Raw genomic sequence first — 27322 nt, 5'->3', positions numbered from 1 at the left:
CACATCAGAATAAAAACTCAATACTGAAAACTAGACTAAAAAAGTAAAAGCAATATCCTCAACGACTAGGGAGGAAATGTTTTCCATAATGGAAAACAACATTACCTTTGGTGAACTGACATAGCAAATCTTAATTTCCTGAGATAAATACAGAAATTAGCCAATACAAATGAAGATCTGAACTTGTCCCCTCTACCGTAACACTAATAACTGGTACCTTTACTTCATAATGCCCTCAGCCAGCAATCAGTAGAGCCAAAATTGAAATCCAGACCACCAAGCTCGAGTCCATGCTCTTAAAGATGAGCTGACCATCTCCTAACAAATCAAAGATCCTGCATTTAAATAGCAAGGGCTAAAACAAGACTTGTCTTGGAAGACTGGCTATGTCACTTCTCCAAGACATGTCAAACCTCCTTCCTGCTCTGGCTGTACTCAGCTGTGTCTAACTCTTTGCAGCCCCGTGGCCTGCAGCCTGCCAAGTTCCTCTGTCCATGGAATGTTTCAGGCAAGAATGTTGGAGTAGGTTGCCCTTTCCTACTCCATAGGATCTTCCCCACTCCGGGGGTTAAACCTCCAACATGTATCTTTTACAGGAATTTTCAAGGGTAAGTTTTTATTTCTGCCTCACCCAAAGACTTTAGAATCTGACCCCTGCAAATTTAAATTTGTCTATCCCAGTGTACTAGTAAGACTCAATGATTAGGTTAACCTAAATTAAAGCTTTTTGGTTAAGAATATAATGAGGATAAGAGCTTGATCCTCATTCTGTTCCCTTTCAAAGCTGCTGCCTCCTTCTGAAGCTAGGGTTAAGCCATCACCTTAATGACCAGTTGCGAAGCTGAAATCACTCCATGCCCCCAGATTTAATAGCAGGCTGAGGGAAAAAAACCTGACAGTTAACCACAGAGCCTGAATAGAGAAGGTTCACTTGTTCAAGGACTATAATTAAAAAGATATGTACGTATGTGTCTGTCTGTCTGTCCCTCTCTTCTTTTTTGGAGGACAGAAAAGTGAACGCAATTGTTTTGCTTCTGTACCATGAGACAAATGTGTTTACAGACTACTGTATTGTTAGCAATCTAGGAAGACGCTACAGGAAGCTCCAAGGTCACTGTCGGGAGCCACTGCCATCGGCGGTCACGTTGTATGTGTGTGTGTGTGTGTTCTGTCACTTAGTCATGTCCCACTCTTTGTGACTCTGTGGACTGTAGCCCACCAGGCTCCTCTGTCCATAGGATTTCCCAGCCAAGAATACTGGAGTGGGTAATCACTTCCTCCTCAGGGGATCTTCTCAACCCAGGGATGGAACCCACGTTTCCTGCATTGCAGGTGGACGCTTTACCACTGAGCCACCAGGGAAGTCCACCTGGAAGCCACCAAGGAAGTCCACCTTCACACATAAGGTGAAATGACAATCACATCAGTATTTTTCTATGGTTCCTTCTGGAGGAAGGAGGATTTGCCAGAGCTTACATTGGATCTTTTAATCCCTCCATTTTTTAAAAAAGTTTTTTAATGTTTATTAATTGACTTGGCTGTGTCAGGTCTTAGTCGTGGAACATGGGGTCTTTGCTGCAGTGTGCAGGCTTAGCTGCCCTGTGGCACGTGGGATGTTGGTTGCCTGTCCAGGGATCGAAACCACATCCCTGCACTGTAAGGTAGATTCTTAACCACTGGACCAGGGAAGTCCCTTAATCCCTCCATTTTAAAAGAGGAGAAAGTTAAGGTTTTTACTTAACTACTTCAGTAAATACTTTAGGAAAATTCTTCATTTAAGAAAAATGAAGAATCAACTTAACTTAGAATCTGGTTAAAAAGATGCAGAACTAAGAGTGAATGAAGTACAAGAACAATTTGACAGGTTTCAAGTATTTAATTTCAGCATTTCAAATTTTTAACTACATCACATCATTAAATGATCTGGCAAACTTCCTATCAAAACATCAACAAGTAAACTTTACAATGCTGAATAAAACAGAAGAGCAGTGGTTGTAACCTCATGCTTCTTTCACCACTCATTGCTTTCCAGTGGTGTATTCTTGTTTATTTAATGTCATAAAGTGCTTGTTTAAATGTTCATCTCCCATATCAGACAATAAACTCTATGAAAACAAGAAATCTGGGTACATATTCATTCCTATATGCACAGCACTTCAGTACGGATACGTGGCAAAACAAAGGCACTCAAACTACTAATTAAATGATGTAACACTGCAATGATTCAACCTAAATATTTTTTTTAATTTTTAAAATTTAAAGCCTGCATGAAGTTATTTAAAACTTCTTAGGCTTTTCCCCTCTTAATCCCTTATTTGTGTGCTTCTTACAAGGGAGGCAGACAACAAGGAAGATATCCTAGGATCAAGACTTTTTATGCCCAGCAATAAACCTACTGGTTAGGCAGATTCAGCTATCAAAATGTAACATGATTTTAAATCTTAACTGACATTCTAGATTTGACAAACTCTATTCTCAATATGCTAAGAACTGCCTTATTCCACTTAATAACAAACAAGCTTCTTCCCGATAATTCCTATACAGAACTCATGCACTTTCAATATTTCTACTACCGTAATTATTTTAAACATTATAGTGGTTTTAACAACTACTGAGAATTTTTTAAATGTGGGTGAATTAAAATGGAAGAGGTAATCTTGCTTCTGAATATTTTTTAAAATATTTATTACTTATTTGAGTGTACTGGGTCTTAATAGCGACACATGGGATCCTCTATCGTTAGCTGTGGCAGTGGGATCTAGTTCCCTGACTAGGGCTCAAACCTGGGCCCTCTACACTGGGGGCAGAGTCTTAATCACTGGACCACCAGGGAAGTCCCTGAATATTTTTAGATTAAAAAAATAATAATCAGGGTTTATCACCAGAGACTACCACCAAAGAGCCCCACTGAATAAATGGTTCCCATTTCCCTTTTAGTTCACGTGCCTCAAATTCTGTTTCTGTGTTAAAAGTATCAGCTAGAAAAGGTGAACTGACTTGCTGTTAAAACAGAAATAGTTATTTAATAAACTGCTTCATTTCTCAAATTACAAATGCAGCCTGCAACTGGCAGGTGATCCTGCCACTGCATTCCTACTGGCAAAGACTTGGCTCCATTAAGATCTGATAATCTCTAACTCCTTCTCAGGGCTTCCCACATGGCGCTAGCAGTAAAGAACCTGCCTGCCAATGCAGGAGGCATAAGAGATGTGGGTACAGTCCCTGGGTCGGGAAGATTCCCTGGAGAAGGGCATGGCAACCCACTCCAGTATTCCTGCGTAGAGAATCCCCTGGCCAGAGGAGCCTGGTGGGCTATAGTCCATGGGGTCGCAAGAATCAGACACAACTGAAGTGACTTAGCAGGCAGACAGGCAACTCCTCCTCAGAGAAGAAACAGTTTATAGCAACTGAATAATTAAAATGTAAGAAATAGTATTGCAACAGAAATTACTTACACTTTTCATTTTTAACAGCATATTTTACCATAGCTTTTATTTGTTCTATGGGAAGTTTTTTCTTTCTTCTAATATTCAAAGGGAAAACAATTTGTGTGTGTTCATTTAACTGATTTACATGAAACTCTTCATTAACTCGTGTGTAAAAGCAAGATGCAAACAAAAAACACTGGAGAAAAACTTACTGGCAAGAACAATCTCTGGGAAGCACACGGTTTAAACAGTTTTTTCCACTCTGCTGCATTCTCACTTGGAAAAGTTATCGGGTATAATGAATAATTAAATGTTTGCAGAAATGACCAGCTGTCAAGCTACAATAAAAAAAAATAAAAGAACTCAATTCAAACTTCTGCAAAATTATAAACCAAGATTAGTTTTCAAAAGCTAAAAATTAAGATGTTATACATCGTATGTCATACACAGTTAAGAGAAAGAAGATTTTTCTTTCCCACCGTTTTCATTCAAAATCTTAAAATCATTCTAATAGCTAGAAAGAATTCACCATAAAGATCTAAGGGACAATTAAAAGGATAAGAGTATCAGTCAAAAAACCAGGAAGTTGAAAGAACTATACAAACTGTTCACCTCCATCAAACTTGACCTAATGTACAAATCTTCTCAATCCTTAAACAAGTTAAAGTCAGAAAAATTAAGCACTAATTTTATTACCATTGTATGTATGACATAATAGAAAATGTTTACAATCCAAGTCAGATCAACGTAAAGAACTGATGAGAAAATATTATCTGGGACTTCTCTGGTGGTCCAGTGGTTAAGACTCCATGTTTCCACTGCAGGGGGCTCAGGTTCATCCCTGGCTGGGAAACTAAGATCCCACATGCTGTGATGCATGGCCAAAATATATTTTTTAAAAAAGAAAGAAAATATTTATCTATGCATTTTTTATATTCATAGATATTCCTCATGATTAAATATTTCAGTAAATATATATCTAACACAGAGTTTTTGTTTCTGGCCGCACTGTGCGGCCCACAGGATCTCACATCTCTCCAATCAGGGACTGAACCCAGGCCCTTGGCCAGAAAAGCTCCAAGTCCTTACCACTAGTCTGCCAGGGAAATTCTTCCAGTGCCAATTTTTAAAAAATCATTACAAAAAAAAGCAAAATCTGATTTTCTCATCTGAAAATCTATAATGAATACATTTTAGTTTCCTGAATGCATCGGGAGACTCTGAATTGTTTCAAATTCAGAAAGCGTTACCTATCATTGCTGCTTCAACAGTATTGTTGATGTAAATTTTCTACAGAGCATTCACAATCTCTGGGAGAAGAAAAAAATACAGACTGAAGGTCTCTTTTTGAATTATGTCTGTGTTCAAGTAATTTTTAGAAACATCCTCCTTCTTCTTTTCTTCCAACATATGTTTGGAAGGAACATATGCCTTCCAACATAGTTTAAGGAAATAGCTTTATATCCAACACAGCTTTGATGTCTCCATCAACTAGTTTCAAACACTAGCATTTTATTACCCTTGCGTGACTTATTAATCACTTATTAAAGACCCTTTAAATACCAACATCAAAATGAAATCTTAATCATTTTTAAAATTCCAGTATCTAGTCATCTTTTTTGCAGTAAAAGCACATTCCAGAAAATATTTGATTCTCTTTCATCAAAAGAAAACCCAAACATTCTCAGAGTTAACTATGATAGTTAATGAAAAACTAAGTTTAAAAATATAACACATACTACACAAGCAATAACTCATCTAGATTTGAAGACAACAGAGAGCTGCATATAAGATGAAGCAATAAATTTATTTTACTTTTATATTATATTTTCAAAGGCTTCCATAGTTGGTAGCAATCTGTTGCTAGTCTTTGAACTGTTAGGACAAGATTAATTCTTCTGTTAATATTTCAGAAAACAACCCAGATAATTACCTTAGGATCAGAAAAGCACATATCACAGATACAGAAACTATAAATATTTTAAAACGGTTAAGTAAGGCTTTAATTTTGGTTATTTTATTGAACTACAGCTGATGTACAATATTCTGTAAGTTACAGGTATACAATACAGTGATACACACTTTTTAAAGGTTATACACCATTTATAGTTATTATAAAATACCAGCTACAGTTCCTATGTTGTACAATATATCCTGTAGCTTATTTAATACATAATAGTCTGCATTTCCTAATCTCCTACCCCTGTATTATCCCTCCTCCTTTCCCTCTCCCAACTGGTAACCACTAGTTTGTTCTCTGTAACTGTGAGTCTGTTTCTTTTTAGTTATATTCACTTGCTCACTGTAATTTTTAGATTCCACCTATAAGTAATATTAAACAGTACTTTTTTTCTCTTACTTATTTCACTTAGCACAGTATCCTCCAAGTCCATCCATGTTGATGCAAATGGCAACATTTTCATTCTTCTTTATGGCTTGTTAGCATTTCACTGTGTGTGTGTGTGTGTGTGTGTGTGTGTATACACAACCTCTTCTTTATCCATTCATCTGTTGATGGACACAGGTTGCTTCCATATCTTAGCAACTGTAAGTAATGCTGCTATGAACATTGGGGTGCATGCATCTTTTCTAATGAGTGTTTTTAGGTTTTTTCCCCAAATATAAACCCAGGAGTGGAACTGCTAAGTCATATGGTAGTTCTATTTTCAATTCTTTGAGAAACCTCCATACTGTTTTCCACAGTCTGCACCACTTTACATTCTCACCAAGAGCACACAGGATTCCCTTTTTCCACATCCTAACATTTGCTGTTCGGATCTTCGTGATGATAGCCATTATGACAGATGTGAGGCAAGATCCACCGTGGTTTTGATCTGCGTTTCCCTGATGACTAACATGCAATATTGAGCATCTCTTCCTGTGACTGTTGGTCATCTGCATGTCCTCTCTGGAGAAATGTCTACTCAGTTCTTCTGCCCATTTTTTTAATCAGGCTGTTTTTTGATGGTAAGTCGTATGAGTTGTTTATATATTTTAGACATTAACCCCTTACTGGTCGTGTTGTTGTTCAGTCACCAAATCGTGTCCAACTCTTTGTGACCCATAGATTGCAGCACACCAGGCTTCCTTGTCCATCACCATCTTCCGGAGTTTGCCCAAGTTAATGTCCCTTGTATCAGTGATGCCATCCAGGCATCTCATCCTCTGTCACCCTCTTCTCCTTCTGCCTTTAATCTTTCCCAGCATCAGTGTTTTCCAATGAGTCAGCTATTCACAACAAGTGGCCAAAGTGTTGGAACTTCAGCATCAGTCCAATGAGTGCTCAGGGTTGATTTCCTTTAAGATTGACTGGTTTGATCTCGTTCCTATCCAAGGGACTCTCAGGAGTCTTCTCCAACACCACAGTTCAAAAGCATCAATTCTTCAGTGCTCTACCTTCTTCATGGTTCAGCTCCCACAACTGTACATAATTACTGGAAAGACCATAGCCTTGACTATACAGACCTTTGTCGGCAAAGTGATGTCTTTGCTTTATAACACACTGTCTAGATTTGTTATAGGTTTCTTGCCAAGAAGCAATCGTCTTCTAATTTTAAGGCTACAGTAACCATCTGCAGTGATTTTAGAGCCCAAGAAGAGGAAATCTGTCACTGCTTCCACCTTTTCCCCCTCTATTTGCCATGAAGTGACAGGACCAGATTCCATGATCTTCATTTCTCAATAGTGAGTTTTAAGTCAGCTTTTTCACTCTCCTCCTTCACCTTCATCAAGAGGTTCTTTAGTTCCTCTTTGCTGCCATTAGAGTGGTATCATCTGCATATCTGAGGCTGATGATGTTTCTCCCAGCTATCCTGATTCCAGCTTGTAACTCACCCAACCCAACATTTCTCATGATGTGCTCTGTAAGATAAATAAACGGGTGACAATATACAGCCTTGTCATACTCCTTTCTCAATCCTGTACCAGTCAGCTGTTCCACACAGGTTTCTAACTGTTGCTTCTTGACTGGCACACAGGTTTCTCAACATAAAGGTAAGGTGGTCTGGTATTCCCATCTCTTAATTTAAGAGCCTTCCACAGTTTTTTATGATCCACACAGTCAAATGCTTTAGCATAGTCAATGAAACAGAGGTAGATGCTTTTCTGGAATTCGCTTGATTTCTCTATGATCCAGCAAATGTTGGCAATTTGATCTCTGGTTCCTCAGCCTTTTCTAAACCCAGCTTGGACATCTGGAAGTTCCCAGTTCATGTAATGCTGAAGCCTAGCATGCAGGATTTTGAGTAAATCCTGCATGCTAGGCATACTGGTCATATCATCTGCAAGTATTTCTCCCACTAAGTAAGCTGTGTCTTTTTGGCTGGTCAATGGTTTCCTTAGCTGTGTAAAAGCTTTTAAGCTTAATGAGGTCCTATGTGTTTATTTTTGCTTTAGGAGACAGATCCAAAAAACACTGCTATGATTTATGTCAAACAGTGTTCTTCCTATATCTTCTTCCATGAGTTTTATGGTCTCAGGTGTTACATTTAGGTTTTCAATCCATTTTGAGTTTTTGTGTATGGTCTTAAGAGAATGTTCCAATTCCATTCCTTGTAAAACAGTAAGTAAAGCTTTATACCTCTTAGAATCAAAGATTTTAGCAGGAAACTAAAAGACTTGAGGTCACAAGTAGTATTTTTCAACTAATATGAAAAATGAACTAAATTACCTGAGAAAATATCAAACAAGCTTTACCTACATAGGTCAAGCATAAAAATCCAAATCAGTTTGAAAGCTTAACTGAATGGACACAGAGAGACAGACAGAGATGGTTAAGGCATAATCACCGTCACTTTTACCACCATTTCAGAACACAAGGTTATGAGATTTCTGGGGAATTTTCTTTTTTGTGTATGTTCTCCCTTCTATGTTTATCTGTTCTCTTCTTCCTGCATAGTAATTTTTTTTTGTTAAGATAATGCAGTGGTCCTGATTAAAAGAGTATATTTTCAGTCTTCACAAGTAGCTAGATATGGTCACATGACTAAGATCAGACCAATGATATACTGGCAGGAACATCCTGTGCGACTTCTAGAAAGTCTCCTTAGAAAGGAGGAGAACACTGTTCTTCACTCCTTTTTCCCTCATGTTGGCTAGGATATGAGTGTGATGACTGGAGCTTGAGCAGCCATCCTGGATCATGAGGTAGAAGTCTTATGTTAAAGATGGCTCAGCCACATGAGAGAAAAAAGAGCAGAATCCCTGAAAACATGGGGCTGCCACGTAACACAGACTACCTGCTTTTATATAAGAGAGAAATAAACTTCTATCTTTTTAAGACATTTTGGGTTTTCTGCCATTACAGCCAAACTGATTGCAACTAATGCAAAACCAAAATAGAAAACCTTCCTATCAGAACAAGAAGTCACTTCCCTCCATATTATCAATTAAAAGTTCCCTCCACTCAAAACAGAATCAAAACCTTGTGCACACTCTGACTGAGCCACTCTCAAGGCACGGATGGGAACACAATTAAGACACAGGACTTCTCAGTCAAAACATCCTGGAACTACAGTTAGTAAAACAAAACCTCCATGCTTGGCAAAGGACTAAGTAGGACTAAGCAGCCTAACGCCTTCACAGAGACAAGCCTCCTTCTTACACTCCAGGTCTGGATGCACAGACGCAAGTGGCAGCAGGGAGCAGTCCCCACTCTAAGAGGGCAGAGCTGCAGGATAAATATTTTTGTTCAATAACATTTTACTATAGTATATGTTAAATATTCAACTCTACAGACCTGACTAAGTCTCAAATACTTACTATGCCTTTAAAACTATCATGCAGTTGATCTTCAGCAAAAATATGGAACTGAAGAGGTTTGATGCTAAAAATGAGCGCTGACTTCAACATGGTTACAGTTTCTTCCAGTCTTTCCCCGCAGGCAACCACGGCTAGGTGCACTCTCTCAACGGGCTGCATTTTCACGCCATATCTGATAGAAAAGATAACCACATATTCCAACAGTTTTAGTACAGGGTAACATGTTAACAACATGGTATTCTGACTGTGTTCAAAGACTTAGGTTTGAACAATAAGGTCCTACTGTATAGCAGAAGGGATTATATTCAATATCCTGCAATAAACCATAATGGAAAGAATATGAAAAAATATATGTATATAATTAAATCACTTTGTTGACTTCAATTTTTGGTTAGAGATCCTTTCTGTAAAATGTAAAAGGGCATTAGAAATTATATTGTTTAATAGTTGTATGTATATATTACTAAGTAGCAGGAACAGGTGGGTGATCAATCATTTTTCTTAATTTTACAGGCTAAAATTATTGCAGTTACATTGCTTATTAGCACAGGACTTTGGAATCTTGAGTATTCACGTTTGCATGTGGCAGAGTGGACCCAGAACTGTTTTCCGAAGAAAATCTTGTTCATGGATATTCCCTGACGAGGATATCAAAAAAGAGAAAATATGCTAAATAAAATTAAATACAAACAACTGACTATATAAAAAAATGCAGGCATGTGTGTGTGCTCAGTCATGTCTGATTCTTTGCAACCCCATGGACTACAGCCCGCCAGGATCCTCTGTCCATGGGATTTCCCAGGCAAGAATACTGGAGTAGGTTACCATTTCCTCCTCCAGGGGATCTTCCCAACACAGGGACTGAGCTCATGTCTTCTGCATCTCTTGCCTTGGGCAGGTGGATTCTTTACCACTAAGCCAGGTAGGCCCAAATATTAAATTCATACATCTTAATGTTTTAACATTAAACATTTGGAATTATACTTTTATCCTTTTTAATAATTATACCAATTATTTATATTAACATGATAAAAAATTAAGCCTGGAGATAGATAGATAGATAGATAGATAGATATAAAACGTGCTCCTGCTTTTACTGTGGATCTGTCCATTCCTATTAACAAGCTTGTTTGTTAAGGGCCTAGAGACACTTAAGACAGCAGTTGAAACTGATGCTTTTCTGGTCTTACTGGGTTCCTGAGGCCTGAGAACAGGTTCATTTCTCTTGTATACACAATTACTGGTAACTGTCAGCCTTCAGCACAGAATACTCACCTCCTAGGAAAAAAAGGGGTGATTTCCTTCCCTGATCCCTCAACTGGGAGACTGAAACTCATAACCTTGATAACTTACCCTTAATGGGCTGATTATTCTAAAGGTGAAGCTCTTTACAAAAAAACAACAAAAACTGCTTTTAAGAAAATGAAACTTCCCCCAGATACCTGACAAAGTTAAACATTATTACACCACTTTGTTAAAGGTGGTAAATGGAGAAGTCACATATAAAGTGGTATTCTTGGAAGAAGAATATTTACTATTCAACAAACGGTGCTGATATTTCACTCATCAAGTTATTAAGATTATTAATAAGATTAAGATATCAGGTACATATCTTGCCTTTAAAATTTACATCAATCTACCAGGAACTGATTTTTATGAGTGGTCTGAAGAGGGGACAACTGCACAATTTTGCATGTGGCTATCCAGTCGTCCAAGCTCCTTCTGTTACAGGGTCACAGAGAGGCCAGCCTTTCCCTACCCACCTGCTATGCCACCTCTCTCACACATAAGGTGTAGCCCAAGCTCGGGTCTTTTGAAAGCTCTGTGTTTCTGTACTGATAGCAATTAGAAAGCAACAGCACCTCCTTCCTGTCTGCACCCTCTATCCATTCCCCTCTTTTCTGTGGAGCCCGTCAGTGTTTAACACTGGATCCCTATCAGGGGAGACCATCCACACATTCTATATCTAAACAAGGGCATGTGAACCCAGTTCATCTCTAAGCAGTGGAAGTCAAGTAATACAAGCAGAAGCCAGGGCAATCAAGACACACAACAATTTCACAGAGCTCTAAACTGTCTCATCTTTCTGATAAATGCCTCCAGATCCTGTTCCTCATGATGACCAAGATCTGAGAATCTTATAATGGGCTCGAATTACCCAGCTGGCCATAACTCGATCCTGTTCCAAAGATAAAAAGCCTGGAGACTTAAGAAAGTAAGCAGTAACAGGCATGTGCCACTTTGCAGAGAACTCTCTACATACAGAGACAAGAAGCAGAATAAACCTGCTCAAGAAAAACAAGTCAAATGTTCTTCATGGAAAAAAAGTCCCTCTGAGTCAGTCCCAGGGACTCTGGCTCTCAGGCACTGCAGCAAGGCTTCTTCTAATCATACTGCTAGCACTCCTCCCACCAGTTTCTATGAAATTTGCTTTTCTGTGTCTCTTTTCACTAAAAGCATTATACACAGTACATCTAAACTGAGAAGACAAAACATGGTTTGAAGATGTCTCTGCCCACCACCCAGTCCCTAGACCCAGGGATGGGAAGTCACTGCAACTGGACGAAATCTAAAGTAAGCTTCTACACTAGAGGAAGGGATGACTGAAACTTTCGAAGAAATTAATAGGAAAGTAGCCATTCAAGGAATTTTGATCCCAACTGAATGGTGTTAATATTGTCAGGATCTACAAAAATGTGCTATATGTTATATATTAATCACAGTGTGAATAAGAAAAAACCCCTGTGGATTTAAAGAAATGTTATCCAAAAGGACATTTTAAAGTCCACTCTCTTCTTCTACAGATATAGGATCAGAAGATATCCTTCAGATAATTCAAAGTTAATACCTGAGGGTCCCCATGACTAAATTTGGCATCACCTGAACACAAACAGCAATTTTGACAGTAATGAAGGGTAACACATTCTATCAAAAAAACTGAATCAATGGGTCCAAAATGATACTAGTAAAGGGTAAGGAGGGCAGGGGGAGGAACTCTCCTTTAAAGAAGAATACCAACCAAAAAATGTAGCAGGAATGGGAAAACCAAACAAAGCACTATTTTGCATTCACTCTTGTAGTAGATGATTTGAACAGGAATAATTAATAGATGCTAAAACCACACAGTATCAAGGTTTTATCCCCACACATTACAAAGGGGATAATGATACTGAAACAGTGTAGAAATGTGATACCACCACCATAACCACCTGATCAAACAACCAATTATGTTAACCATCTACCACCAGGTGCCTCCCAACAGCACGCCCAAAGGGCACCGGATCTCCTGTGCAGAATTCCTGCCAAAGATCCTGAATCTGATCCCAAGCGGACAGGCAAGTTCAAACAAAGGAACATTCTACAAAACAAAAATATCATGTCCCTGCCCTGCCCCCCCTTCAAAAAAAAGTCTGCAAACTGTCCTAGAGAAAAGGGGGACTAAATAGATTTAAATAACTGAATGTAATGTATTTTCCTTGACTGGGTTCTGAATGGGAAAGAAAAGATATAAAATTCATTAATAGGTAAATAAGGAGATATGAATATATATAAATGTATATGTAGTATACAAATATAATATTATCAGTGTTTGAAGCAGGAAATGGCCACCCACTCCAGTATTCTTGCCTGGAGAATTTCATGGACAGAGGAGCCTGGCAGGCTACAGCCCATGGGGTCGCAAACAGTTGGACACGATTGAGCAACTAACATACACATATTGTCAGTGTTAAATAAACTGAAGTGCCAATTTTGTTATGGTGAAATTGGAGAATACCCGTGTTCTTAGGCAATACATGTTCTTAGGCAAATACAAAAATATGTGTCATGATGGTGGCGATTTAATCTCTCAGTTGTGCCTGATTTTTGTGACTCCAAGGACTGTAGCCTGCCAGGCTCCTCTGTCCATGAGATCTTCTAAGCAAGAAGACTAGAATGGGTTGCCAGTTCCTTCTCCAGGGGATCTTCCTGACCCAGGGATCGAACCCGCTTCTTCCACATTGCTGGTGGATTCTTTACTGCTGAGCAACCTGAGAAGCCCATGTGTCATAATGGCTGTTGCTCAAATGATTCAGCCACAAAGTGGCAAAATGTTAGTAACAGGTGAATATCCAGTACGGGTAAGTGTGTCCACTCTGTTGTTCTTATAGCCTCTGTAGATGTGAAAACTTATCAAGGTAGAAAGTTGAGAGGAGAAATCTAGGGAAAAAAGTTAACACAATGTTTTAGATGAAAATTCTAATATAAATACTGTAAATAAGCCTTAAGAACAGACTTATTTTAAGTAACATTCCTGTTATAAAGGAATAATAACTTTCCCTCTCTTTTTAAAAAATTAGGCCACACTGAAAGCTTCCCGTGTGTTCTTCTAACCTATAATTAAACTAGTGTTTTCTCTATAAAAGAAAACAACGTACAATAAGATTTAGACTAGGAATTAGCATTATAACGAAGTACATAAACTCAAGGTAAGTAATTACATTTCTGGTAACATTCTCCTCAAACTAAAATAATAGCTACTATGAACTAATTTTTAAAATTTGCAGTTGAACAAAATTGGAAAACTCTACTCAGAAACACTAATGATAATTTCCTTAATGTGTAACCTTTAAAAAAAAAAGTTTTTCCTCTTACTATAGAGAAAAAGAATTGTAGTGAATTATCATACTAGGTAAAACTACTTTAAAGGTTGTATATAAATCACTTTTGGAAAAGGGCATGGCAACCCACTCCAGTATTCTTGCCTAGAGAATCCCATGGACAGTAGAGCCTGGCAGGCTACAGTCCACGGGGTCACAAGAGTCAAACACAACTGAAGCAACTTAACATGCAGCACGCATAAATCACTTTTGGGACAAAATGCAATTCTTTGCAAAAAAAACTGCAAGATTTTATGTAAAGCATTAAAAATCTAAAAATTCAATATGAAGTATTAACTGTTAAAATACAATTTAACATAGTCTGTAAAAATATACCTCTAAAAACTAGTATGGAACCATTCAAGATAACAGTTCAGGTAATAAATACACAGACACTATGAACTGAAAATCAATTCCCATCCCAAAGAGAAAGATTATTTTAAAAGCTCAAGTCATTTAATAATATTAAAATTAAGAGATTATATAATGAAAAGATAGCTAAAATTTTTAAATTAAACAGATTAGGTAAACATTTGTAATCAATGTCAAATATATTCTTCTTAGAGTTCATAAAGTAATCATTAAAAACCAAACAGGTAAATATCAATACAGACAATGCAAACAAAACTTTTAAAAGATAAACACATACAGAAATATATCAAGAAATAATCAATGAATATAAATCAATAAAAAACATCATTTTACTCTACTAGGTGGCAAAATTATAATTCCCAATAATGAATGCTAAAGTTATGGTGACAACACAATGCTGGTGCAGGCTTATAATTTTTAGAACACAAGGGATTATCCATTCTTTGTAATATTTGAACTCCTTTCACATGCTAGACACGGGATAAGCCAGAAAGCCACGATCCGAACCTCATACAATTTACAGCCTGTTGTGAAGAACAGATTTTTTAAAGATTTAAACAAAAAGCATGGTAACTGCTTAACTAGAAAACAACTGAGGTTGCTAAGAGGGCTTACTACACAAACATCTAACCTTAAATCTGGAAGTGCTGGGGGAAATTACTACTAGTCATTTACTGGTTGCCAAGCACCTGGCTAAATAATGGGGCTTAAATAATGAGCAACACTTGGTGTCTGTCTACAAAGCCAGCACTTCTTGAAATGGGTAACAATTCACAACCACAGGAGATGCAGCAGGTACGGTACGTGACAGGATACAGAGAAGGAAGAAGAGGTGGGCAGGAAGTGAGATCACAGTGGCTGGATGAGAAATGATGGCATGGGAGTTCAGGCAGAGAAAGGAGGGGGCCGGCAAGAGCCCGGGCAAGAAAGGAGACGAGCAGGAATAGTCACTGTGGACTGACACACGCAAAGTCCACCGCGCGTGAAGATACAAAACCCAGACGAGGGGAGGCGTGATGAGCCAAAACGAATCGGCAGGTAAAAATCACCCCAGCGCAGCTGCAAACACGGCTCGGGAGCTCAGGAAAGAGCTCTGGACTGAAGAGACCAATTAAACAGGTGATCCCGTGACCATCCAGGGAGCAGGGAAAGAGCAGAGTCCTAAGGAGTCCAGAGGCAGAGAGAAACAAACCCTGGGACACTGGTCTCAAGAGCCAGAGATGGAAACAGCACTGAAAGGAAGACAGAGGAAGAGGTAACAAGGAAGCAGATTAGGCCTCGGAACAATTCCGACATCAGAGGTGACCTCGGGTCAGAAGCGGGTGCTGCTCACAGTTGAGGTGTGAAGGTGGCTTTTGTTTTTTAAGGAAGTAAAGCCAGAAGATACTCTTATAAATGCTTGCTGGTGAAGAGAAAAAATAAAGGAAGGAGGCTTGAAGGGAAAGGGCTGGAAGCAGGTGCTGTAGGGACTTCGCACTTGTTTCAAGGACAGAGGAGGGAGACGAGGTGTGAGCACTGGGGCACAGTCAGCCAGCAAACACTCAGATGCAGATACAAATTACCAAAAGCACATGCAGGAAATGGACAAAACACGTGGCGATTTGGGCTTTTTTATGTTACTTCTGGCAGTCCATGGGATCCCAAAAAGTCAGACAGGACGGAGCCACTGAACTGATGTTACTTTATGATCATAGCATAATAAATCAATTGGGAGGAATTAACCCTCCAGAGAAGATCAAAATATACAAATTCAAACTGGGAACTCTGAGACAAGTCTGAGGAGGAGAAAACGGTGCTAGCTGAGGGCCCACTGCTGCCAGACAAGACGGGAGTCCTAATGTTGGCAGAGGGAATTTCCAAGATGCTTTCCTAGGTGAGTGGAGAAGCTCTCGAGTCAGGCCAAAATGCGGTGTTAATTAAATACTGAAATGGAGCATGAGAATGACACAGCAGCTGTACAGCACTTTGGCTTGTCTGCCAGTGTGAACAGGCCAAGTAAATACGGGATTCCCAAGTTTACAGCAAGAAACTGCGTGTGCTGGACTGCAGCATGCAGGCCTGCAAGCCTGTACTTGCTCAGTTCCAAGACAGGAGGGGGAGGCTGGAGTCACGCGACAGGGACACCAGTGGCTTAATGGACAAGGGGAGTTTACACGTAGGAGGCAAGGCCCTGCAGCAACACCCCACCGTGTGCAGAGGACAGGGCAGCAGTGTCTGCTTCTGGGGAAGGAAAGATGACCAGTTATTGAGCTTCTGGGGAAGGAAAGATTACCAGTTATCGAGAACTGACCTCAGGTTGGCTCACTGGTTACCAGGGAAACCAGCAGAGGGGTAGGCCTCTTACCATCCCTTTGATAAGCTATCATAGAGATGTTCTGATTTAAGTGTTAGAACACTCACTAGTCCGTTTAGGGGCAATTACGCAGGAAGGTCAGTCATATGAGTAGGGTGAATGTGAAGTAGGCACCGGTGGAGAGGGAATGTACAGAGAGCAAGAGAACAAGCCATCTTGGGTGGCCTGATCATACACTAAGTTTAAGAGATTTTACATAATGATATGATACATGTTAACAGTATGTTACAGTAATATGTACATATACATATATGTACACATACAGTAATATGCATACATACATCTAAAACGGTTTCAGAATTACACTTTGGATGTGTAACTTTTAAAATCTCCAATTTAGGATGGTAAAAAGCACAAGGTTTGCAATATCATGTATCCATCCACACGGAATTCCTTCCAGGGAATACATGGGAGTGTTGGGAAAATAATGAGTTGGAGAGGCTCAAACAAAAGGAATATTGAGCAGAGCTCCAGGATTCAGATTAGGTCAGCTTCTCTAGGCTGCTCCTGCAGTAAAGGAGTAGAAAGATTATTACTCATTCCAGAACTTACAAAAGGGTCTGGGTTGTATAAATCGGAGAATACAGGGGCTTTCAAGCTTACCCAGCTTCCAGAGTGAATAGATTTATGTCACAAGACCAGAGATAACAAGTGAAGCTTGTCAATACTCTATTCATTAGCCAACTCTTTAAAGAAGGAAAAATATGGAGCTCCTACTCTCCAAAATTATGAACAAGCTGAATGGTAAGATTATCTTAAAAACTTAGTTTTATTTAAAAGTTTACATAATCTGGCTTGACTGACTCGTATTAGAATTTCATTCATCCAATCTTTTCCATAGCAACCAGATTAAAATATCTGATTTCAACGATTTCTTCCCAGTTGTTTGTGGGCTGCATAATATATCTGGACTATAAGAATTTAAAAATATACACTACTAGTATTGATTAAGAATGCAGTTCTTCCCACCTGGAATATGTCACCTCCTGTCCTTAAGCCTGGCTAATTTCCTGTTCATGTAGTCAACCCCTCCAAAAAGCCTTCCTTGATGCCTTAAGATAATTCCATCTGATGATCACCTGCTTCTCCCATCATCTTGGCTATAACTTGTCACCCTCTACTATAATCTCAGATCTGAAGCTTCCATCAGAATGTAAGCTCCAGAAGGACAGGGCCGTGTTAACCAGACTCAGTCTGATTCTTACCATCTAGCACTGTGCCCGGCAAATGGAATGAGTAGAATTAAAATTCAAATGAATCACAAAAAAAGGTTACTCTTGGGGAGGGCATTCCCCTGCCGCTATCTCAGAGTCTGATATTCCATTTCTACCAACACTTGTTTCCCTCACTGAGGGTTAGAAGCAGGAGGTACCAGAGTCAGCCAACCCTGTGCCTTCATTATCCTGATAAGTTAACAAAGCCACACTCTTCAAAAACTTTTTTAAAAAGGGTCAATAAACATTGTCACATCATTTGCTTCTTCATTATACATTTGTCTTTTCCCTCCCATTCCCAAATATTCAATCCCTCTGCTAATGACCAACTTAACCCTGCCCCAGTTGTCTCCATCTACCTACAAATGTTTTTTTAGCACACCAGCTTTAAATTAGATAAATGCCATATGCCTGCAAATGTCAGTGGAAGTCTATATTCAATATCTGTTTATCATTTTATCACCTATTACCTAAAATTAGACCATAAATTGTTCTATGAACAATGGTTTATCTTAATAACATCTAAAAAATTTTAGAGCATTTCACACAAAGTATGGATTTAAAAATTAGTCGTAACTACTTCAAAGTGGGAAAAAAAAGAAAACCTAATCAGAAAATGAATTACTTACTTTTATGATAATGTTAGAAGACAAGAAAAGAAACCTTTTTCTGACCTGTTACAGTTAAAAATGTATTATCTACTATCTGATCTTACCTACACTGATCTACCAATTAAATATTAAGTGCCTACCTAAAGGCCGCTTCCCAAAAGCAGTTCATTCCACAAACATCAGAGGGCAGCATCCAATAGGGATTCCAGTAACACAGAGAGAACTCTTTACACCTAACAGAGTGAGACAGAAACCTATGTGAGTATTCAGGCTTAAAACTAACAAGAAATTTACTCAATAACATAAAAACGTACTGTTCTATTTTACAGCAACAAAACTGCAAATCCAACCTGCTATGGTAATGAGGATTTCTGGAAATTGATTTCTCCCTTAGGGTACCACTATTTTAAACAGAACTGTGAAACTTTTAGGCAGAAAATACTACAGACTGGAAAAGTTTTTTAGTCATGAATTCTCTAATATAGTAAGATCTCCTTCTCAGATGACACAGAAAATACTGGAATACTTCTAAAATTTTCCTTCATGAACTGCACACATCCCCCCTAGAAAAAAAAAAATCTATTTCAGCCAAACAAAACATCTGCTTATCCTGGGGCAAAATTTAAGCCACAAATGCTGGTCGAAAGGAAAAAGATCTTTAAACGCTTTTAAATTAATCTTGAATCCAAGTTACACATATGATGTTTTAAGTGGGAAATAAGAAATCATGCTGATATTCACAGTTCTGTTTCACTTTTCTACATTTATCTCAGCTTCACTGTATTTCACAAGCTAAACGGGAGGATCAAATTTCTTCTTAGACTGCAGGTTGGAGCTAAAAAAAAAAAGAAACCACACACAACAGCAGCTACTTAACAATACAAAATGTATGTATTTTCATTGTTATTTCTTCTCAAAACAATAGTCTAGCTGGTAATTCAGGACAGTGGAAGCCCAAGTTTACTAAAGTAAGCAAGTCTGAAGCCAGAGTCACTAAACCATGTCCCATCATCATGAATTCAATTGACTGTTCTTACAGTGAAAGGTCTATGAAATGTCATATTTGCAAGATCTCTGAGTCCACCTCTCACAAATGCCAACAGGTTAAGACAGGGGAGTTTCAGATCCAGGACACACAGTGAAGTCACCAGAGACCCCTACACCAGACCTGTTAAATCAGAAACTGTGAAAACAGGGCCAGGCACTGCTGCTGCTGCTAAGTCGCGTCAGTCATGTCCGACTCTGTGCGACCCCATAGACCGCAGCCCACTAGGCTCCTCTGTCCCTGGGATTCTCCAGGCAAGAACACCGGAGTGGGTTGCCATTTCCTTCTCCAATGCATGAAAGTGGAAAGTGAAAGCGAAGTCGCTCAGTCGTGTCCGACTCTTAGCGACCCCATGGACTGCATGCAGCCCACCAGGCTCCTCCGCCCATGGGATTTTCCAGGCAAGAGCACTGGAGTAGAGTGCCAGTGCCTTCTCTGGGGCCAGGCACTAGTAGTTTTTTTTTTTTAAAAAACTAGTAGTTTTTAAAACCCTGCCTAAGTAATTCTGTATACTACTGCACAAGGAACTAGATCAGAATTTTAAATCAATGGGAAAAACTGACATTGTAATGTGGTTTTTCTTGAAAGGGACGGCATTCTCAAGCACAGCATAAAACGTTAACATATCTTAATTTAAATGGTTAATAAATAAGAAAAAGAAAACATGTACAGACCAGTAAAATGTACAACTTGATAAGGAAATTTATGTTTGTCCCCTTCCAGGTGTGGTCACCTACTTTTTAACTTTTGCATTTCCTTAGGCTCAGTGGAAGTGGCAACTACGAAGTTTTTTTTCCAGACTCAAGAGCTTTCACATCCATTTCAGCCTCACAACGAACTGTTCAAATAGGTATCCCTATCTTTCAGATACAGATTATCAAACCTTTCTTTCAAGCCCACAATTTATTTATAATCAACACCTTTATTTAAGGAAGGAAGCTAGTTATTCCGTCTCCTGTCAAATCTTCCAACAGTAGAAAATGAAAATGAAGTCTCAAGAAAATGACTAAGTAAATTTTTCTGTAAAAATGATTATCTGAAATTATGTATTAACACCATTTTCTGCCTTAACTTGCATTATTCAATCCCTTAGCCCTAAGGAATCACACATTTATTTTCTGTCTCCATAGATAAATGGAATCATTAGTATGTGGCCTTTTGAATCTGACTTTTTTTTCGCTTAGCTTATTTTCAAGGTTCACCCACTGTAGCACTTATCAGCACATTTCATTCCTTTTAATGGCCAAATAATATTCCCTTTTATAAATAAATGTATATACCACATTTTCTTATCCATTCTTGAATTAGTGAATATTTGGGTCATTGATAGTTTTGGCTATTATAAATAATGCTTTTATGAAGATTCATGTACAATTTTAAAGTGAACATATGTTTGCAGTTCTCTTGAGTGTGAGTACGTATCCCTACAAGAGGAATTGCTGGATCGTGTAACCACTGTAAACTGATTAATGCAGATAAAACTACAGGGGAAAAAAATGTCAAGTTTTACCTAAGTTTCTTGACCATAAATAACTCAATGTCAGAAAACACAGTTTATAGGAAGAATGTTTTGTTTCTTTCTTTAATGAAAATATAAAACATATCCATTAGTGATTATACATTTTCCTTATTTAAAAAAAACACACACACACACACATAAAACACTGAGGTGCTGCTGGCAAGAGGAGACATAATTTACTTAAGTTTTCTATCTCCCAAGCTTACATTCTCTCACTTATGAAAACTTGGTTTTAAAGACGGAAAAAGTAGAAACTCATACTGAGAACTCATTACATACCAGTAACCCTCACTACAAACAATAAATTAGGAAAAGCAACTAAACTAGCGATGATAGTACTTGCACTTTCAGGCCAGAAAAAAAAAAATCTTAAAAATGTTGGAAAAGTAAAGGTACTTATCCAAGTTCTAGTTATTAGTTCCTTTTGCTTTTATTCCTTAAGACTACTGAAAAATGGAACATTAGATACACAAAATTCAAAAAGATAACTTCAATATATTTAATGGAATAAAACTGTAGCTGAGCCAAATAGGTATGTCTTCAGTAAGTAATGATATCCAGAATCAGTAAAGTTCATAAATGCAAAGTTTTTCCACCGTGGATCAGACAGAAATAAAACTTTACTAAGGCTCATCCTCCTACTTCATAGGCTTAATGTTTCTAACTAGGTGGCTTGTCTAGACGCAAACTGATCAAGGGATAGCACGGGACTCTCATGATAAAACAGTCTGTATCCTGACTGTGGGGGTGGTGACATGAACTTTACCTATTGATAAAACATCATACAACTACACACACACACGTGCATGTAAAACTGGTGATGTCTGAAGATGGTGTATGGGTTGTACAATGTCAACGTCTAGGGTTCCAGTACTCCACTACGTTCATACACATATATTCCAGATATAGAGGTATTATACCAAGCTCACGTAAGATGTCACTACTGGGGAAAAACTGAGTGAAGATTAAATGGGATGTCCACAAAGTTTCCTGTAAATTTACATTTACTTCAAAAGTTTAAAAAAACAAACAGGTCACAAATTTCAGTACTTGAAAAATGTTTTAAAAACTGAGGCATCACCCTCTGGAGATAAACAGAGCATTAAACAGTAATAACTCTCTCCACGATAACAGTTTTCAAACTTCAAATTTACTTAAATCCAATAGTGGAAGGTCACTTATACTTTTAAATTCAACTGGAAAAGGTATTTTTCATTTCAAAACATCCATGATAACCATGAGGCTTTAGTGAAAACCATACATACTGAGGAGAGTCGGGGATATGTCTAGGCATATCCAGCATAACAATGTCTCAATGAGGTGCCTCACCAATGATGCACCTTAAGGCATGAACGGATACCTTCACTGTGACTGCGAGAGAAACGAAGATGCTCACAGCCACGTAAGGAGACCATTCCCATGGTTCTGACCACTACTATTTAAAGATCAGTACCTGCACAGCTCATTTTTACCTAAAAATTGTCTTCAGACAAGTTAGATTAGTTTCTAGCTCTAATCAGTTTTCTTCTTCTTAAATATCTAGTTTCAGGAATAGTCAGGAAGTGAGAAAGAATTGTCTACATATAAATGGCAATGAACAGTTATTTCAAAAAATAGGTTAGCATCACACTGTACAACCTATCCTCTATCCAAAAAAAAAAAAACTGAATTAAAGATTTAAATGTAAAGAAAAAGGGGCGGCGGGGGGGGGAATCCCACTGATAGAAAGTTTTTCTACACAACAACAGTAAAAAGAAAAGGAAAACCTGCCAATCTGAATACAGTAAAATTTTGAACTTCACGTAGTATACACTCCAAAAACAAATTTAAGTCAACATGTTTGGGGGAAGTATTTCCAACAGATATGACACATAGATAATAATCTTAAGGTTTTAAAATAGGATTTCTAAATCAAAAGTACACATTTTTTCACTTGCCTAATCATTTTCGCTTTTCAAAATCACAGAATAACTAATTACTAGTTAAGTTTGTGCTAAGCACTTTACAAATACATGAAATGTAATCTTCAATGAAATGAAATACAAGGTGCAAAGTTACTGGTTTTTATATAAGATGTCGCTGCATTAACAAAGCAGAGATTAAAGTGGCTTTAGTAAATAATTCAGCCTTCTTCACTGTTCACTGTTTAACTCCTCTCCTCTTCAAAAATAAGCACAAGGAAGAGGGAAGAAAATTCTCCCCCAGAAAACAACAGTGCAAAAATAGTGGTCAAATGATTCCCAGTTAAATCAATGGTTTAATCAATCTTTGGTTTTATAACAATAACCTGGAGCACATATCTAAAATATATATTCCCAGGCCCCACTGCCTGGCACTCTGGTTTAGTAGGTCTGGACTGGGGCCTCAATTTTCCTCAAAGGTCAGAAATCAAGAAAAAAAAAAAAATCACTTAAAATTTAAATGATCAAAACCATCACTGAATTAGCTCTAATTTTACTGTGCTAGGCACCACCAAGTAATCTACACATGCTATTTTATTTCGGTTCCCACCAAAAAACCCAGTTATCATAGATACTCTTACCTCTTTGTAACTGATGAGGAAATGTGTTCAAGGTTAACAGAGTCAATAAGGGGCAAAGCTGAAGCCTGTTTCCAAAGCCCTGACTCTTGGCACCCTACATTTTCAGTATATCCTACTGGTGTTCCTGGGACCCAGCAGAAACCATAACTTGATGGCCTGACCAGATCTGCAAAGGAAAGTAAGGTGCCTACCTCTCAAGGTAACAGTCATTCACACTAAGGGTAGGACAGTCCAGAAAAGGCATCACTTGAAGTGCTTAGTAGTTTCTTGGTTCGCCACTACCAGGATTCATCAGTGAAAGGTGAGAAATTACTCATCCTGAGAATGTAGTTACAAAATGGTTTAATTCCTTCTGGAGAATTACTGACACCTGGTAATATTAAGTGCTGTAGATCGAATACCTGTAACACAGTCTGTCCATAGTTAGCAGCTTCAGAGTCTCTCACTTCCCTCCACTGAGGCAGCACTCCTCTCCTACACCGGTCATGTGATTCTGTCTGCAGTAGAGATGTGCAAGGGATATAGCCCACGAAATCAGAGGTCCCCATTCCAGTCAACAACAGCTGGCCCACGATGGGCATGTGATGCAAAGCAAGTCCAAAGAGAGTCTTTTTCTAGAATTTTTACTTGAGATTAGAGATGAAACACTGTAAGAAGTGGAAAGATGCATGAACAAAGCCTGTATACAGCAGAAGAGAAAGAGTCCTCAGCCCTTGAGGTTCCTATGGCTGAGCAAGCATTTCTCCTGTTCCTTCTAACAACCCATATAAGTCTATATGTAATACTATATATATATATAGAGAGAGACTCATATATATATATATATAGTCTATTATTACATAGTCTATAGTCTATATATAATACTATATTAAGTCAGTTTTAATGGGTTCTGATGACTGACAACTAAGAATTCTGATTGTGTGTGTGCTGTGTGCTTAGTCATTCAGTCAAGTCCGACTCTTGAAACCCCATAGACTGTAGCCTGCCAGGCTCCTCTGTCCACGGGATTCTCCAGGCAAGAATACTGGAGTGGGTTGCCATTTCCTTCTCCAGGGTATCGTCCTGACCCAGGAATCGAACTCAGGTCTCCTGCATTGCAGGCGGATTCTTTACCGACTTGAGCTATTAAAGTAAATATAAACTATATTTTACAGGTGAGAAAAGTAAAGCAGAAAGGTGGTCAACGTTTCATAGCAATCAGAGCCAGAAAGACAGCACAGGTTTGTCTGACACTAAGATCTACCCATTTTCTAAATACCAAAACAATGGATTCAAACAAAATGACTAATTAATAATAAATTTCATTGAAAAACTGTTTCCATCATTTTCGACTTTTTACTTTGAGAATGTGAAAGGACGTTTACAAGTATTTTGTTATCATGGAATACTGTGCAATGAATATTTTCTATTAAGATTTGACCAGTGGAACCTATTAGATACAACTGTAATCCCTTGTGTTAAATGAGAGAGAGAAATAGTAGTTTTAATCTTTGAGCTAAGACTGCTTCAAAAAAAAGTAAGAATGTAATTGATAAGTCCTACCAAGGAAAAAACAGACGTTGCTTGCCTCATAGCCCCATTTTTCACTGATTAAACACTATCTAGACTAGCGTCTTTTCACAGCAGCTTTACAGGAGTACTGGCAGAACAAGCAGAAGATACACAGTTCCTAATTCTGGTCCACTACTGATGCTCCCTGCATCTTGGCTAAACAATTTATACACTGGAAGCAGGTTAATGCCTACTCCATATCCCATGATAGCCAAAAAAACTGAACTCTGTGAGAAGTCTAAAAAGATGTTATAAATGATAATATCTAAAATGAAAAGAGCCTGGTATCTTTTAGGAATTCTCTTGACCGTAATCAAATCATGCGATCCAAGCAATCCAGCTTTTCCACGTTGTTCCTCTTCTCAACCTTCTTATGCATGCACACACGGTGAAATGTTATTTCACAACATTTTAGCAAAGAATGATACACCTTCAGTTTTAACTCAAATATATGCCTCATTTAAAATGAGGAGTTATGCTGCTCAGAGGACTTATAATACAAAGCTTTTAGTTGGTTCTGACACATCAAACTTCAGATTTCAGTAACGGCTCTATAAAATATCTTTTAAAACTGAGGCGCTTATTTTCTGAATTTCAAATAACGTAATTCTGTTAAAATTAGCTAGCCAAGCAAATACAGTTTATAAAAATTTGTCACCAAATATTTAAGTATCTCAGACAAGGCACTAAAAATGCATGTTACTCTATCAAATTGAAATGCTAGTATCATAGTTCAATTTCATTTTGACAAAAATGTTTCTTCAATTCTACCCAATACAAAAACAGTTTCCTTCCCTTAACTTTAAATGCTTCACAGGAACAACACAGACTTCGATCAGCTTTTCATGAGCTCCTCCAGATCTATCTGTCCTCTCCCAGGACAGATAAAGGCAGTGACAAACCTGGCTCTGGAAAGTAGTTCTGCTTTTATGAACAGAGCCCTTGTAATCAAGTCAGAGGGTGAAAAAACACGACAGTCCGGCTTTTCCGTGCTGCTCCTCTGCCCAAATGTTCCTTTGCATTTTAGGAATGGCCATCAACTTTGAGAAGAACCTTCAACAGTCTACAGCTGACCTGCGCTCCCTCCTCCTACCAATCCGATATTTTATCCGATCAAAGCAGCCTTTGCCTCTTACTAAAAGAGTACTCGGAGCAAGAGAGTTGCCCACAAATGGAGGAGCCTCTTTTTCAAGGAAGTGGGAGCGCTCAGATTTTAAGCATTCGTAATGCGTTGCATTCTTTTTTCCATTTAAATCTCATACTGATTCCAACTCTGACAGTGATTTGTGTTAATCCACTTAAGTCACTGTGCTTTTTAAATTCCCATTTTTAAAGAAAGACACCTCTATCCCAACTCACAAAAGACGTATGTTAAGTATCCCTTATTTTTCTTAACTTGCTCTAAGTTTCACAATAGACCGATTGTTTCCTAAAGAAAAATTCACAATCAGCAGAAAATGCTCTCTCCAGATTTAACTGATCGGCTAATAATGAAAATTTTAAGCGTTAACAGGAAATTTAGACGCCTCATTTACGAGGGAGGCGGAAAGCTGAACCAGGGCGCCAGGCGGCTGTTTAAATATCTCAACTGGAACGCCATGGAAACAAGAGGGAATTACCACTAGTCAGACAGCAAGAAGGTTTTGTAAGACCCCCTTATTTTCGACAAATCCTAAGAAAGAAAGAAAAGGAAGACGCCAACTGTCAAGTAAGAGTTGAAAATTAATTTCTAACTGCTCTGAATTGTGCCTAAGGAACAGGTCAGAAGACAAACGCAAAACGCGTGGTGTGCTCTCGGGCTAGAGCAGCACGGAGCTCACCCCTGGGGTGAAGGGAAGGAGGGAAACGAGCAAAGAAGGTCAGAGTCGGCTGCAAAGGAGCGGGAGACGCGGGCCCGGCGGCGAGAGGCGCTAGGCGGACTCGCGGGCAGCCCGGGCCAGGCCGAGTACCGAGCCCCGTGCCGCAGCACCCCCGGCCCCCCAAGAGGGAACCGCCCGTACCTGTCCGACCGGCCGTGATGCGCCGCAGGGCCCGCGCTGCCCACCCCTCTCCCGGCTCCGCGTCCATCGCCCCCAAGCCAGGAAGCCGCTGCGGCCTGCGGCTTCCCGCCAACGCCGCCCGCTCCTTCCTCCAGGGACACGGCGAGCTGGCTGAAGGCATAGAGAAGCGAGCAGAAGCCGCAGGCCAGGCACAGCACCACGACGCGCAGGTAGCGCCGCATCGCGCTGGCCCAGCGCTGCTGCCGCCGCCGCCGTCGCCGCGCCCGCCCGGGCGAACTGGAACCGAGGGA

General features: G+C 38.9%; 1 protein-coding gene across 2 annotated transcripts in view; it reads right to left on the bottom strand.

Annotated features, from left to right (window-relative positions):
- Positions 1-27322, bottom strand: part of GXYLT1 (glucoside xylosyltransferase 1) — a 51759-nt gene extending 24437 nt beyond the window's left edge. Inside the window, exons 1-4 of one of the 2 annotated variants that reach the window (XM_019960782.2) lie at positions 27033-27322; positions 18516-18608; positions 9189-9360; positions 3641-3766 (exon numbers count right to left, since the gene is read on the bottom strand). In XM_019960782.2, coding sequence (XP_019816341.1) covers positions 3641-3766; positions 9189-9360; positions 18516-18608; positions 27033-27253 — 612 coding nt within the window. In that variant the 5' untranslated portion in view covers positions 27254-27322. The remainder of the gene's footprint in view (positions 1-3640; positions 3767-9188; positions 9361-18515; positions 18609-27032) is intronic. The other variant, XM_019960783.2, reaches the window with a different exon arrangement.

The sequence above is a fragment of the Bos indicus genome, chromosome 5 (genome assembly GCF_029378745.1).
Source record: "Bos indicus isolate NIAB-ARS_2022 breed Sahiwal x Tharparkar chromosome 5, NIAB-ARS_B.indTharparkar_mat_pri_1.0, whole genome shotgun sequence".
Lineage (NCBI taxonomy): Eukaryota > Metazoa > Chordata > Mammalia > Artiodactyla > Bovidae > Bos > Bos indicus.
This window is presented reverse-complemented; position numbering and strand designations above follow the sequence as displayed.